The 16,111-nt window shown below is 38.7% G+C and overlaps 2 protein-coding genes and 5 non-coding genes across 12 annotated transcripts in view; 5 read left to right on the top strand and 2 right to left on the bottom strand.

Annotated features, from left to right (window-relative positions):
* Positions 1-87: 87 nt before the first annotated feature.
* Positions 88-16,111, top strand: part of LOC124214839 (cytospin-A) — a 135,364-nt gene continuing 119,340 nt past the window's right edge. For 2 of the 5 annotated variants that reach the window (XM_046617523.2, XM_046617522.2), the window contains exons 1-2: positions 300-429; positions 2,043-2,126. In XM_046617523.2, coding sequence (XP_046473479.1) covers positions 367-429; positions 2,043-2,126 — 147 coding nt within the window. In that variant the 5' untranslated portion in view covers positions 300-366. Of the gene's footprint in view, positions 187-290; positions 430-2,042; positions 2,127-16,111 lie in introns of those variants that run through there. The other 3 variants (XM_046617524.2, XM_046617529.2, XM_069134198.1) reach the window with 3 other exon arrangements.
* On the bottom strand, positions 3,057-3,130 carry TRNAI-AAU (transfer RNA isoleucine (anticodon AAU)). Its single transcript has one exon. It is a non-coding gene; the product is annotated as a tRNA-Ile (tRNA).
* Positions 5,171-5,244, top strand: TRNAI-AAU (transfer RNA isoleucine (anticodon AAU)). Its single transcript has one exon. It is a non-coding gene; the product is annotated as a tRNA-Ile (tRNA).
* TRNAM-CAU (transfer RNA methionine (anticodon CAU)) lies at positions 6,420-6,491 on the top strand. The gene has a single exon. It is a non-coding gene; the product is annotated as a tRNA-Met (tRNA).
* On the top strand, positions 6,930-7,002 carry TRNAK-CUU (transfer RNA lysine (anticodon CUU)). Its single transcript has one exon. It is a non-coding gene; the product is annotated as a tRNA-Lys (tRNA).
* Positions 9,465-9,538, top strand: TRNAI-AAU (transfer RNA isoleucine (anticodon AAU)). Its single transcript has one exon. It is a non-coding gene; the product is annotated as a tRNA-Ile (tRNA).
* On the bottom strand, positions 10,721-15,350 carry LOC124214841 (slit homolog 1 protein-like). Of its 2 annotated transcripts, none has more exons than XM_046617537.2 (2): positions 15,006-15,350; positions 10,721-14,391 (listed from the first exon to the last, which is right to left on the bottom strand). In XM_046617537.2, the coding sequence occupies exon 2, from the start codon at positions 14,299-14,301 to the stop codon at positions 11,248-11,250; it is 3,054 nt and encodes a 1,017-aa protein (XP_046473493.1). In that variant the 5' UTR covers positions 14,302-14,391; positions 15,006-15,350; the 3' UTR covers positions 10,721-11,247. The 2 variants fall into 2 exon arrangements, with proteins under 2 accessions (XP_046473493.1, XP_046473494.1); XM_046617538.2 differs by having other exon boundaries at positions 15,067-15,350.

Here is a 16,111-nt window from a genome sequence, read left to right as displayed (position 1 = left end):
GCCGACCTACCGTTCCGCGAACGCGGTGCATGATGGGACTTGCCTGCCGGCGGCGTTGCCAAACTCGCACGAGCCTGTCCGCGCGCCGTGAATCACACTGGTGTTCAAGTTATGCTGCCTGCCTGCCTGTATGCGTGTGTATAACCCGCTTTGGCGCCGTGGGCTGTCAACAAAACAGCGTGACAGGTTTTTACTCGTCCTATTTTCTTTTACATTACTCTTTCTTGCATCAAATTCGTTTCCGTCATTAATAATTACATCGGTATCAACGTAACTCCCCGCTTTATGGGGAAATTTGAGTATCCGCTCTCTCATCATTTTATGTTTAACGTTGATCGGTAGACCGTCGTTTGTTTATCGTGTTCAATGCGGAATTCAATTTGTATACCGTTCTTCACCGCGGCTCAGTTATTCTTCACGATATTACAGGTAAAATATACCTATACCAAATAATTCGCATTCAGTATGTCATAACTTTCTTCTCTCAAGTCTGTTGGATTCGCAAATTATTTTAATCACTCTATTTCCGTACATTGAATCGTCATCCATCTATGATCATGATCGTATAGCCGATACAAAGTTTTACAACCTATGCAGCACGATCAATACCAATAATTTGATTATATTTGATCGACTTGATCAAACATTTGCGTTAAATTTCGAGAGGATTATGTTTACGCTCTTTGACGTGAAATTGGCAAGTTCATATTCATGAAACATTATATTAGCGTGAGAAGTTGAACAATATTGCTCATCAATTTTGGCTTTAGAGAAAAACTTGGGCTAGTTCAAACAGTTTCATGACATAAAATAATCAGAAAACTGGTACATCATTCGATATGTTTATCTCCTTCATAGAAATCAAACTTTGATGTACTTTAATTTTTACAATTTTTGACAAAGGGAACGATCATCGAACGGTATTCGTTTCTACCGACGGGCATCGCCACGTTGATAAAAAAAAACGTGTTTACTCGCATGTCTGTGTGTACGAAATATGTTCGTCGCAATGTCATAGAGTGTGGAAAGTGTTTTTAGATCAGCATAGAGAACAATGCTAGCAACGAAATTTTCATCACCCAAATATTACATGTATAAATTGGACAAATTGATTATTGTCCATAAGTGCGCGCTAGCGGATGGACAAATATGTATACTTATTTTGTGCACATGGATACTTGGCGGGCGGTAAGACAGCTGCAAGAAAGGAAAATTAAACTGTACGGCCTAAGCGAGAAAGAGCCTGTCTAGTTCGGGGGACAGGCAGATCGGTGAAAAAATTTGTTTGGTGGCATAGAATTTCTTGTTTCTCTTCGTGGGCAATCTTACATTGCGAAATGTTGTTTGTAGGATTACAAAACGTCGATTATGGTGTATTTTTCGAATTCAGATTTTACATAATTCGTGTTCCATCGCCCCAAATCTGGCAACACTGTTTTCTATTTAAAATAACACCAGCCTGAGCAGCTTTCACAATTGAAATGTATCACACTAATATTTGTCGAAATAACAATTAATCCTGAATGAAATTAATGTCGTATTTCAATGCTAAATAGACAGTTATAACAAACTGTCTCGTCGTTCTTCAAATATCAACAATTATTCTGCCTAGCTTCCATATACACGCAAATACGTGCATCACCTTATACATAAGATGGCGCCAGTGCCGCGTGGTAGTGGAAAATTTTCGATAAGCACGACTGAACATTACCGATCCAGTCAAAGTAGTTACCATATAGTGGAATTTATTCGCACATCTTGAAGCTACCTTTCCTTACACATGGCGACGCAAATTCAAGTTTCTTCAGACTGTAATCGAAAATGTAACTTTTGATGAATAATAATCGTATGAAGAGGTCCTACTTTCTACTTATGATTCTCGTTGTAGGTCCACTTACAGTAATGTTATAAACGCACAGAACTCAGATAACCGACTTATCTGTACTTTTATATACATGACGGATTGTGGCTAATCCAGTAATGAATAATGAGTAAATTGGCACTTATGCGTTTTAATAATTATATTGTTTTATTTATTTCAGTGCCTAATGCGTGCAGCGCTACGTCACGCGGAACCCACAGAATTAAACATGGATTATGGTCGGACAATATTGCATTCGAGAACCGTGAGCCTTTACTGTCAAATAAGTAAACAAAAATTTTTTTCAAAAAATGCAGGCGCAGGCTTATAGAAACCGCCTCGTTATAGCTTCTCGTTCGCCTTTCTGTTCAATTTTAACTCTAGCGCCTTGGAGAAATGGTTACAGAATTAGCCGCAGTACCGCGCTCAGTAAAGCTAGCACTCTTCTGTTTCTACATTTTCAGTAATTCTGATTTAATTGTGTAAATACATACCATAGACGTCTAGAAGTTTAATCATCCATGGCGGCTTATTTAAAATCTTCCAAGTAAACTGAAGACCGTGAAGAATTAGTATGGTCAGCTTTAAAATTGGAAAACTTGAGATTACTTTGAATTCATGAGAGTCTGTTTCAGTCAATGTTGAATAAAAAATAATTATCCGATCATATATTTTGGCATATCATTGCTAGACTCATTCTTGTTGCATTTAACAAACACGTAGTTCAGTTTAATTTAACGGATTGCTGACAATCCAGTACAGAAAAGTAATATGATTATTTTTTTAGAACATCAGTACTTTTTTCAACTACATACCGTTGTGCTCGTGCTAATTCAAATATCACCATATCACCAAAGACTCTTTTATACATAATTTATGCCTATAACATACGATGTATTTGTTCATATGTTAAACATAGAATCAATACGCGCTACCAGCAATATTTGTGCCTCGTTAAATAATCACTTCGAAACAATTTCGGTCACATAGAATCATTTAATGCAAAATACTATCTCCATTAGCTATAACTATCAGTGAATCTATTTAAATTATTCAGTTTCATGAAATATTTTTTTTTTACACATACGCAGGTTAATGACGTCCATTTGGCACATTATTTGTCCATATCTATAAATCTAGAAGGAATTTACACATCAAGGGAGATATAGAATGAAATGGGATAAAAAAATTAACCTGGCCCATGAGGGGATCGAACCCGCGACCTTCGCGTTATTAGCACGACGCTCTAACCAACTGAGCTAATGGGCCGATAGAAATGTGGTAAGTTTAAATTCTTATGTTGAAAAGTTGCAACATTTTTCTACTGAATGCAAATTTTTATGATAAAAATTAAAACTTTCCGCGCTCACTTTCTACTAGATCGAATTACTGAAGGGCTTTACTCAAAATCAGAATAAGACTTCGTCGTGTCAATATCAAGTCGATGACATTCGTGTGTTCGTTTTTATTATAAATAGTATTTCAAATCATAATTATAATCGTCAAAGTACTTTGAAAAATCGCCAGAAAGAAACACACTACAAAATTGAGACAACCTTTCGAGTTACACAACATTGTCGCATTTCATTTCTTGTATTTTCAAACATCTGCCTCATTTTTAAAATTTTCATGCAAGTGAAGCGAATAAACAGTTCCTGTCGTAATGAGTTTATCCCTTGCATAAACGATCTGTTTCATGGAATTTTCTTAAAAATATAACAAATGTCCCATTGCATGCGCCTGAAGAAGGGAAAGAGTAGCAAGCGTATCGTTACTACAGGTGATCAACCAACAGGCGCTTGCCACTAATTCCAAGCGAAACGAGTTGATTTATTACATCTCACGAAAACGAAGTGAAAAATATTCACTTTCTGCGTAATTGGGAAATTTTTCCGGTAATAAAATTATAATATTCAATTCATTTTGCAGGCAGCCTAGTGTCGTTTTGTATAAACTTTTTTCTTCACGCACTATCTACTCAATTTCTCGACATGTATTATACATTCGTAGATACGTTCATGTTTATAAGTGATTGATTCATTTCGTCCCTTCTGTTGGGGAGTTTAAAACATGCAACCGTTTTTAAAGCCATTACAAATTCATCAATATTCGATGCTTCAAAAGATTTGCAAGTATGATTCACGTGACCTGCGTCGATGGTACACAAGATTGTTAATTTGATATCGTTTCACTGCCCACATTTTCTCCATTGTCCGGATGACTATGGGTTGTACTAGCGTGGGCGATATAACTTAAAAAATTGTGCCGATCTAACGGCAGTTTACGATAGATCTAATCTCGGGTTGCGTAAGTGCATGCTATTATTTCGGATGCATACGTATCCAGGGCTCCTTAGCCCCAGGATGAACGGTCAGATTGAATGCAAATTTACTTAAATATACATATATTAGGTAGGCACAGAATCGGCTAGGATTTCTTCTTGACACGCTGGATTCACTCGAGAATTTCGTTGCCATGTAGTCCATCGGTGAAATTTCATTGAAGTCATTATCTTATAAATCAGTCGTCTTATAGTCAGAGCTGCTAACATTTAGAAAATTTTAGGTACGGTTGATTCAAGTGATTTCAACATATTCAAGTTAGCATTTCGCGGATAGCATAATTCATGTAATTTGACATCAATTTTGAGATATCTCAGCGTAATGATTTCAGAATTGAGCGTAGGGGTTGTTCAGGATCTAATTTCTCGCATAATGACCTGACTCGGTTTAGATGAAAGATTAAACTTCATGATCATCTAATTTCCGAATCAGGGCCCTAATAGGGATCTTCTGCTCGATATGCACAATAAGCAGCTCATTGTCAAATTACGCGATAACTCATATACCGGCTATCGAAAGCTGTTATGCTAATCAGTAAAATTCCTCTACTATCTGGTAACGTGAATTCAACGAGTCGTATCGCGGCACGACGATGATGCAGTCGATCAGGATGAGACGCGTGCTGAACAGGCACAGACAAGTTCGTTCGTGCCTTCGGCCAGCTGACTTGCAGCTTGTCGACCTGCACGCTTTGTCCGGAGTCCGGATACCCGCAGCACAGTCCATCGCTTCATCTTATACTGATTGTGAGATGTGTAACAACGTGTTGCAAAACAGGAAAATGTTTCACAAGTTGATAGTGGATTTCCGGGTCATTGTTGAAATGGAAAACGGTCGTTCTTTCTAATTATTTTGCAAATTTTGGTCATCAGTCCGATAGTTTTCTTCCTTTTCTCAACACCCGAGTTTGTCCGAATTTATTTTAGATAATGAATTGATAATTGTTTATTGTTGTTCTCTTGTCGACGGCCCATTAGCTCAGTTGGTTAGAGCGTCGTGCTAATAACGCGAAGGTCGCGGGTTCGATCCCCTCATGGGCCACTTTTTTTTCAAAATGTCGATCCTTTCGATAATTTTATTTGAAAACAGATCTCAAATTTCCTTGGAAAATAAATCCAACATTTTCTTTCTGAGGTTCTATGCAATACTCTGAATAATTCTGTATACTTGTCAGTGATTATCTGCATCCCCACATCAATAGATTTTTCAAACTTCTCTTAAAATTCTATAAAATTGGTTACTCTGTACTTCTATAAAAAAAAAAAACCTCATCGCTGTTATTGTCACAGTAAATTTAAAAATAAATCTCATGTATCAAATGTTGGGCCTGATGTTGTGAGAACCTCTGATGTGTTTCTTGAATATATCTTGGCATCATTTGGTTTTGTAAAAAATTTCTAGTATCCGAACATCAGTTTACTATAATACTCCAACGAGTTTCCATAGATCGTTGCTCCGATAGGTAATTAATTTTTTTTTTTGAAATTTCGCTGAGTATGAAAATATGTTGTACACAAATCTATTTCACCGCGGACTTCTGCAAATACGTAATGATTAAAGAAATTGGTGAGGCCAAATTCCAGTTGGATTGAAATTTTTTATAAAATTATGAGGTTTCTTTTTCAATCGCGTCAGACTTCTGCAGCAATCAAATGTACTTTTTTCATTCTTGAGAGAAATTATGATCAAGTACATACCTTTGCCACACCGAATATCGGTAACAATGCTATCTTCTTACCCTTCGAGCTTACCCATACACCCTGTAAGGGACGCAGTAGGTACAGAATCTGTTGATTTGGACGCAGGATAACGTGTTTCCATGGATAGGTGTGTTCTAAATTATATAAAGTTCATGTCCTCAACCTTCAGATCTCAATGTTATCAACTACTCTGAAACTACCATAAAATGCCCTTTTCCCTCGATTTTTTTGTGCAAAATACCCACAATGTCTCACCTAATTGAGTCTAAAACTCTTAAACACTTTTTAACCCTTTATGCTGTCTTCCATCGAAAAGCACTGATTTTTTCTACTAACAATTCCATTATTGCCGATCTAAAATATTTGTAATATTCATTCAAACAGTTAAGTATACTAAGAGGATGTAATTTTCATTCAGTCAGTTGTTTAGTTGCTCAATACGAATAATTTGAATCAATGGACATCTGATTAGCAAATTATGCTTATCTACAGCTTTAAAGTACCCATTGACACAAGAGCAGAGTGGCGCAGTGGAAGCGTGCTGGGCCCATAACCCAGAGGTCCGTGGATCGAAACCACGCTCTGCTAGGCGAGATAGTATTTTTGACATCTTTTTCATTTATTTTGTCATGGTCGGTGGTTTTGTGTGTATCAATTGTATCTATCGATAATCTCTTTTTTTACTAATATCAGTATGTATAAATACTGCTTAGTTAACCATCTTCCGGTAGAGATTTCTTGACCAATTGTGATTCTTTACATGCCTGATTTAAATTGAAAAATCTACCAGCTTATCTATCAAACAAATTCGTCCAGTAACAATTTTTGGCACGCAAAAATGTTACATTTTCATAAACTATTCGTGGAATTACGATAACCCCGATTAAATGTTTTCCCTACAAACTCGAACAAATAGCATACAGTACATTTAAAATTAGATCAGAGAACTTGGAACGTGAGAGAATTTTTAGACCTAGTCAATCATTTTTACTGTCTATAACCCATAAGTTTCACGGTGTTCACATAGCCCGGCTAGCTCAGTCGGTAGAGCATGAGACTCTTAATCTCAGGGTCGTGGGTTCGAGCCCCACGTTGGGCGGTTAATTTTTGTTTCAATTTTTTGCATATTCAAACTTGCACCTCAAGTTTTATTAAATTTCAACGTCTTCAGAAATTTTGTCAGTTTTTAATTACAATATTTGTGTTCCGTGATCTCCTTATTACTTTGAAAACTTCAAATTCATGAATCTCGTTATAAATTTAATAATTTCGAGTCAACGTAGAATAATTTTTTGCTCAATAAATCTGACTGTAATTTTTCAGTTCTGCACAACTGTTGGAAGTATCTGATTCTCCGTAAGTATAGATGTAGGTATACCATGGAAATACTATGAGGGCGTTGATCCAGTTTACGCTCTACTAGCTTCGCGAGTGCTACTGTATTTACGGACGCTTCGGCCTGCACTTCGTTATTGATATTTCTATTCAAAAATACGAGAGCTAACTGTTAGTTGTTAGGTGAATAGCCTGAGGTTGTGCGCTCGTTGGGGCGTATGCTCATTGCCGTTACCCGTTGGATATACCTTGATTCCTGCGGAGTCCATGATAATAATTCATAGTAATAAATTCTGAGCAAACATGTGCCTGCTTGCATCCGGGCTGCAACTTGAAAATAACAAACATGAAGGATAAAGAATGGTAAAAATTTCACTGTCTATAATAGAGTTTCCCAATCATTCTGAAATGGTTGATTGATACTTGGAGATTTTTCGAATTTGGATTGTACGAATGTTCATTTGGCGCATCAAAGATTGGAAAAGCCGAAATTAAAAGTTCATATTTCTCTTTAAAAGTATTCGGGTGGTATTTATTTCTCAATTTGGACAAATTGTCATTCGATTTTTCTAATAATTTTACCATTATTTTAATCTGACTCTCTGCGTTTTCCAGTGGCTAATATCTGTCCCAAAAAAGTATAGCAGGCTTCGATGAGTACGATTTTGATACATCTTTTTAGACACATGACGAAGCTGTTATCATTTTTTACCTCAAAAATATTTCCCGGTTAAACAGCTAGGGAGTAGGGAAAAGTGTAGATTAGGAATAGATATATTCTCGTAAGTTCTTTCGATTGCTGTTCAGCTATACACGTATAAAGAGCGATTGCAGGTAACCAAAGAACTCTTCTCCCTTGTGCATTGCTATGAATGGGATCCGTCTGCTCGTGGAGTGGAGCATCGTATAATGAACTTTTTTTTTGTGTCTGAAGGATGCTGCGATGTACATTCTGAACCCCACGAAATGAGAATGCACCGAACCGAATCTGGACCAGGGGTATACCTGTGTATAGATTCTACGAAATGTCTCAGGCAAAAAAGCGTCGTTTCCGACAATCGTTTCTCAATCAAAGGAAAATGTACTCTAGCGACTTTGGTCAATACTTTGCTATGACATAAGTGCACAATCCGCCTTTGGAATCATTCATCTGAATTGATATTAATTACCCGTTCATGAGAGGCATATCTAAATGCAATTGATGTGGCCATGTCAACACGCTTATCATAGCATCCTCATGTCCGTTCACCGGTGTTCTCGTATATTTCCCCCAGTGATTCGAACGCGTTCCTACTTTGATGTGAATGGACTTATGGTGACAGTGGATAGTCAATTGCTGAAGGGATTTAAGTCTGAAAGTGATTGAAAATATCTCAAAGCGCATGGCGTGGTTGATAAGATGTGAGCGGCAGGGCTGAAAACGGTACGCTGGGACTATACCCCATGCTTCTAGATCTCTTTTGTTCTCTTTCCTAATTTTATGACTGGATATTATCCACGCTAGCATCTAACGTCTGTAGAAAAAAGTCAACGCAATTAAGCAAGGAGAGACTCGATGTTCCGTCCGTCCGCGTATCTATAACCCGATGAGCGATGAAAACGACGAGACAATCAAACCTCGTGCTGCTCGCTGAAAATGAGCTTGAATCCCCTAATGTCACCGTTGACGACTCGATTTCCGAATATCGCCGTCTGTAGCACACCGCAATTCCTGAAAACCTTTTTCTTACACCCGATTAATGAGCTTGTTGATCTGTTATAATGAACTATCTTATTAAAGGTACTTTTCCTTTTCACTTGTGACAGAGAAAAGTTCAATGCGATGAGAACACGTTGAGACTGCTTCAGCTTGACGAGAAACCTGTGCTCATAAGTTTTTATTTCGTTTTCTTCTTTTCCGCGGCGATGATCATCAATCGTGATATTTAATAACTGCTATCCTATATCCACTTGTATACCTTGTTTTGTCTGAGTCTGCCAAGAAATTACAGGTTATTATAGCTGGTCGTAATACGAACTTTGCTCGACGTGTGATAGAGGATATTAATAGTCAGAATAAAAATATTCAAAGCTCGTTACCGGAGCGAAATATGGATGGTGAATACTCATGTTCTACTTTATACAAATGTTAGTACGTTTAGTCAATATCCTGCCTTTACGTGAAATATAATCTTATCAAGAATAAATGAAAGGTTCATGACAAGACACGGTTTCCAATGTCACCACGGCCCATTAGCTCAGTTGGTTAGAGCGTCGTGCTAATAACGCGAAGGTCGCGGGTTCGATCCCCTCATGGGCCAGATTATTTTTTTTCTTCAATGCTAAATTGGCAAGTTGGAATACCCGTAAATGTACGATGTCACGAGTAAGCGTGCTGATTTCGCTGTTTACCTGTAATCAGTGTTCTCGAATCCTGGGAATTGTTTAGTTCGTTAATACTTATTCAGACAGTATGATATAATTTTGACTCATCCTTTGCATGTATGCACAGCTATATCTAGATTCTAGACCCTGCGATATGCATATTGCGCGAGACTTGGATAATCTGATGAGATAAGCACAGCGACATATTCCACCATATATGTTAATTTACCTATATTCCGCTCACTCAGAACATTACTGATTTATCCAGTGGAATATAGATAATTAATACTGTGTCAATGGGATTGATAGACGAATGGTTTACTATTGTATCTGCAACCCCGCCATATGTACGTACATCCCAGTTATAATTCTTTCAACTCGCTGAGCGAATATTAACGGATTGCTAAAAAACGTAATGAAAATTCTGTGATATATCTGTACTATTATGTGAGAGCGCAAATACCTGAGGGTAAGGATGTCATGCAGTTTATTCCGATTAGCGGAGCAGGCATCACTTGCGATTCAGATTACCTGCGCAAAATAAGCTACAGTATATCGTGTACCGATACGTTTCTCATGAGCAAACGTAAGAAATGTCGGCTCAATGACGGTTTAATTGAGCGAATTATTCTAAAAATTATCCTTATATTTCACGTTTAATTGTACGTGTGCTCCTCCATACTTGATGTACTTTACGATGTGCAATAATTGTAGCACGTTTGTTGGTGCAGTGGAGATTTAAAATTCAAATACCTGCGGCCAAGTGCTTAATGCTCTTCGAGCATTTATAACGCATTGCTTTTGGATCATACCTTATATCCCGCCTGTTCAATGATTGCGGCTTACGAAGAACCTATTATTTTTATCAATGTAACATTACCGATTGAATAATAATCGATATTTATGTCACGTTATAAGATTCTCTCGTAAGCTATTCAGTACCGATAAATGGCAAGCTTCCATTCAATGCGCAGATCATCCGTCAAATTTCAAGTTGAAACGAAGTCTTCCTTGCGATATTCTTGATTCAATCTGAGCATCCTTATCCAACTGAAATATCATTCATAATGATTTTATATTTGCAAGAAAATTTGTATAATTTATATTATAAAATTGGATGACTGTAAAATATTATTATTTTTTTATGGGGTTTCTGAGTTTTCTCGCCGCACAGACGTCGGATCGACGTTTTAAAAATCGTACTTTTTCCACCGCCCCAACACACAGCTTTTGACCTAAATTATAAGCATCAGAGAAAATAGACGTAAATATGTAAACTTTTCTCGCGGTTGTAAGCAGGTATAACATCAGTATCGCCCAAGTCGAGAGACTGCGAAATTGACGGATGGCATTAGCTGGATATTGCAAATTGAAACTATAGTCAATGAGTGATGATAACACAAAACTCTTATATTTATAAATACCGCAGCCACATTACTAATACATACAATATTTCGGCGGAGTTAAGGATTTCATTGAGGTGACAATCTGGCTAATTGCGAGAAATGCAGCTTTTGAATATTAATTCCATTCTTCTCCTAAAGACTATCAGGCGAGGCACTAAGACGATTGACATGCCCTTCTTCGCGTCCGAACATGGTGAGGATGGTACTATTCCGACGCAAAGTTATTGGACGCTAAGAAATTAGTTAGGAATAACGCGTTGTCCGTCGGTAGTTCCAGAAATTTCGTAGGTGATGTTACGGGCGTAAAGAAAATTCGTTAATTCTTCACGACATCTCCATTTCCAGGGATTACCTTGCATTGTAACAACTCTCAAATCTTTTAAAGACGAAAGAGAGCTGGTGTAAATGCACCTAAGGTTGTTCCCCTGGATGGCGAGTGTCTCGAGGTTGGGCAGGTAATCAAATACGTCAGGTTCGATTTCCGAGATCAAATTCCATGCTAGTCCAAGCCGTGTAAGATTGGGGAGGTTGTGCAACCAGGACGATCTTACCGTCGTTATATTTGTTTCCCGGAAAATCAACCTCTCCAGCTTATTCAGGCCAGCAAAAGCCAACGGGTGCACGTCGCTAACGTTGATGTTGTAAAAAATCAAGTCTACTAAATTTGAAAAGCGCACAAAGGCGTTGGCTGGAATAACGGATATATCGGAGGTGGTGATCTGAATTCTCTCTGCGCCGCTTGGTATTTGTTCCAAGATCTGAATATCGCCACCCTTGCACACCCAAACCTCTAAGGGGAGCCGCCACATTTGAATGAGCGAGCATCGGTCCTCAGGGACTTCGGTGTCTGATTCTACGGTACTAGGTGTTGAAACATTTTCGTCAATTCTTTGGCCTGTGACGGTCAGGTCTACGCTGTTATCATCAATTTGCATAATTTTAAAATTTCCCATCAAGCTCGAAGTTTCTTCCTGGGTCTTCTCAAAACTTCGAACATTCTCGACTCTCTTTGTTTCCTCCATTTCTTCCTCGGCGTAAGGTCTCATGCTGTCGATGGAGTTGGTATCATGATCGCTGGCCGTTTTTAAGCTTGAATATTCTTTGGTGCAATTCCAAAGTATTCCTTCGACAGAGAAATCGGTATCGTACTGGATCTGCTGCTCGTCTAGCCACTCCTTCAGCGTTCTCAGACACAGACACGACCAAGGATTACCGTGAATATGAATTTTATTTAACTTTGTAAGGTGAGAGAGTCCGTTCATGTTAACGCAGTTCAATTTGTTGTGCGAAATGTCAAGCTCTTCCAGATTTCTCAGTATTTCAAAGATACCTCCATTGATTTTAGTAATCGGGCTGCGTGATAAATTTAATTTTCGCAAATTCGGAATATTTTCAAACCAAGCAGATTTAACCACATGGATTTTACTGTAGGTCAGGACAAGTGTTTCCAGGTTTACGAGCCCGTCAAAGGCTTGTGGCTCAATATCCTGTACAGGACATCTTTCAAATTTAAGTACTCTCAAGTTCTCACCGAAGCGAGCAAAAATGCCAGTGAATACGGTTTGTACATCACTTGCATAAAATTTAATGACCTCTGCATCCGCAGGAATTAATGAGACAGCCCATATTGTGCCCCAGCGAAAACTGTACGAATTTTCTGATGGAATTACTGTTACATGCCAATTTTCTCCTTCATCGACCTCTGTAGTCATTTCAATCGGGGACGTTGTCCATTTGAGTTCTGTTCGTTCGAACGCCAATGCATTGTCTAGCTGTTCTTCTGCTCGGAGACGGTAGTATTCATAGTTGGAAATTTCGATGTTTCGATTGTGAACAACCTCCTCTACCTCCATAACTTCTGGTCTTTGTTTGTTTATCCAATTTCTACCGTCAACTTTCAGAGTTACTTCCGAACTTTTGGCCAGTCCAGTTTTCTGGCCTTTGACTTTTACCTCTCGTCTTTCGAACGTCTGATCATACAGGTCATCGCTGTCTTGTACGTATCCGCCTATGCATGGCCCACGTGATACGGTATAACTAACTCGTTTCTCGTGTAACCTCTTCCGAAGTCCTTCCTGACAGCTACACATCCAAGGATTGTACAATAAAACGACCTCCGTGAGGTGCTTCAGTGGGTCGAAAGCGTACGGGGACATGCACTGTATCTTGTTGTTGATTAGGGTCAGATATTTCAGTTTACTGAGGAGCACAAACGCGTTTGGCTCGATATGCTTGATTGCATTTCTAGCCAAAATAAGGTACTCAAGGTTATGGAGATCCTTGAACCACTCGCTCTTCACCGTGGTGATACTATTGTTGAATATGTACAGCACCTTCAATCTCGATAAACCCACGAATGCTTCTGGGTCCACTTCGCTAATGCTGCAATTCCTGAGAAACAAACTCCTCAAAGAGTTTCCGAATCTGAAGAAGGCGTATCGTGGTAATTCGTAGATTTGCGAGTCTGTAAAGCTGATTGCTATCGCGTTATCTGGCATCTCGTGTAGAGCTGCAAGGTTCTTTCCAACGCAACGAACAGACTTCGCTATGTTCATTTCGATGTATCCATTCTGTGAAACGGAAATGTTTCTAAATGTCTTGTAGAACGGTAGTGAGTAATCTCTAATTGAATCTACATCTTCGATCATACACGCGAATCTCTCTCCCATTGAGTTTCTCAATCCGTAATTGACGCCTCTGTCGTTCACCCACTCCAAGAGCTCCGCGTAACAACTGCATAGCCAAGGATTTTTGCCCAGTCGGACATGTTCCAGGCTTCCTAAAGAATCGAGAACTTCCTTCGATATGCAGTTCACGTTGTTATCCTCGATGTTCAAATACCGGAGTTTGGGGGTTAACGTGAATACATTTGGCTCAATGTACACTATGTCATTTCGGTTCAAGAAAAGGTGGGTCAGGTTGTGCAATGTTTCAAACCACGAAGCTTTGAGAATGCGAATATTCGACCTGTAAAAGGTCAATTGTTCCAGGCTTCGAAGACCCTCGAACGCATTGGGGTGAATATGTCCGATGTCGCAGTTGTAGAAAGATAACCCGCGAAGGGCTAAACTGGAGAACGCTTTATCCGGAAGTTGAGGAAACTTTGAGATGGAAAATTGTATCCATTCTACATCGTCAGGAATGTCAAGTACATCGTCGAAAGTAGCCTGGACGCAAGAGTATACGCTGTTTCTGTTGTCGTCAGTCGTTACGATTTTGCACCTATTGTTGACCGCGGTACAAGAAGCGATGACCAAAAGCAGCCAAGTTATTGTAGAAACGATTGTCTTCATGGTCGATGCCTACTGGATCCGATTAATTTCGGTAACTGCGTTCAGCACGAATCAAATCCAGTCATAGTACGATGCTGATGTATTTGAGTTCTAAAACCATAAGAAATTTCATTAGTAGGTATAGTTACATTGGTATTTCACAAATTGACCAAGATATTATCGTTTTCAATCGTTCTAAATACAGTCAACTGGCGAATCTTTGTCGCAAGCTTAAAAGTCGAGTAAAACAAGCAACGACGTGAAAGAATCGAATAAATAGAGCAAAGAGTTACCTGTAATTATGCCCATAACTTCAATGAAATCTAAATCGTAGATTTATATTACGTGATATTGAATTCTGAAAACACCAGGGTTCAAAAAATAATTATCTTTTCACAAATGAGTAAGTTATTTCGTATCAGTAGTCTGTTTTTGAAAATACTCTATGCTTGCGCTGGACCGCTAATACATCGAACATCTAATAATCAACCGCTTTCTAAATTTAAGGAGAAAATAACCATTACGAAAATATTCCGTACGTTCATTTATCGTTGATAGGAATTAACTGATTTGTTCAAACTGTTTCGTAATAAGGTGGCGCATAAGTTTGAAACTCAGAATGCCACAAGAAGAATGGATAAGAAACCCAGGTAACTCTTTACGCTATCTATTCTTGCTGAACAAAATTATTCACTAATCGATCATTCGTAAGAATAGGTATTTACTTTCGATTCAGAACCAAAGAATTTAGTTGCTCGTAGATTGAAGTTTTCAGTTTAAACTTACTGATGACAAAGGAGATATATTTATTGTTTCTTTCGACACATAAACGTCAGGGTTTTGAGCAGATTATTGGAAAAAATCCCACTGCAAGTGCCGACTTCAAATTGCGTGCATCAAGCGCATTTGCTGGTACGCTGCCACTGAAATCACTTGCTGCGTTGATTATGAACACAGTAAACGATTCCACCGAGGAATCATGTAACTTTTCCACCGGGATGTTAGCGATGCTGGATCTAAACAGTTAGAAATTGCAAGCTGTTGCGTATCATGCACTGTCAACGGTGAAACTGAAGAGCTCGGTCAGACTGATAGAGACTATAACCAAGTGAGTGAAGTGACGTTAAACGGGAAGAAGATAATTATCAATTTTCGAATTGCGCGCTTCCCGTTGCACGAATAACACTTTAAGGTCACGATTGGATTCTTGCATACACAAGGATCACGAGTCAAGGTACGATGAAGAAGTCGCGGCGAAGGTGTATCAGTGAAATCTAATTATACGTAATAAGACAGAAGCTTCATTAAAATTTACTCGCGTTTGAAAGCTGCGACAATAACGTCAACGCACGAACAACTTGGGTTCAAATCGGAGTGTCGCACGTCTGTTGAATCTTTTCGCGGACAGTGTGCGACGTCGGGGCGCCTGTGTGCAGGCAACTGACGCTACTTTCTGCAATTGACATTAATTTGTCGGTTCTTTCAGGACAAATGTCGGCCATAGATGTTGCCTACACATAGGCGGATTATACTTAATGTCCTTTCCATATGTAGAACAGCTGTACGGAACGTCCCACTATTGTACGAACTAAATGTTGGAGACGTGGGAAAAAACTGTTTGTTTCCAGACCTTTGATAACTTTTTTATTTTTTTGTCTCAATATACATTGGTGATTTGATTAACAATATCATATGTGATAACTGCGCCGGCCAATCCTGGGACGCGTTTACAAGCTAAACTACCGCGAATCTCTATCCATTCCTACATTGATAGAGCGTTGGTGTTTAGCAATGAGTAAATGACCTCGTATATATTATTGTGTTCGGTAGT

The sequence above is a fragment of the Neodiprion pinetum genome, chromosome 3, assembly GCF_021155775.2.
Source record: "Neodiprion pinetum isolate iyNeoPine1 chromosome 3, iyNeoPine1.2, whole genome shotgun sequence".
Classification (NCBI taxonomy): Eukaryota; Metazoa; Arthropoda; class Insecta; order Hymenoptera; family Diprionidae; genus Neodiprion; species Neodiprion pinetum.
Note: the sequence above shows the minus strand (reverse complement) of the source record. Positions and strands in the feature narration are given on the sequence as shown.

What these genes read in the sequence shown, in the direction of transcription:
- LOC124214841 (XM_046617537.2), bottom strand. Translation starts at nt 14,301, where the DNA reads ATGAAGACAATCGTTTCTACAATAACTTGGCTGCTTTTGGTCATCGCT.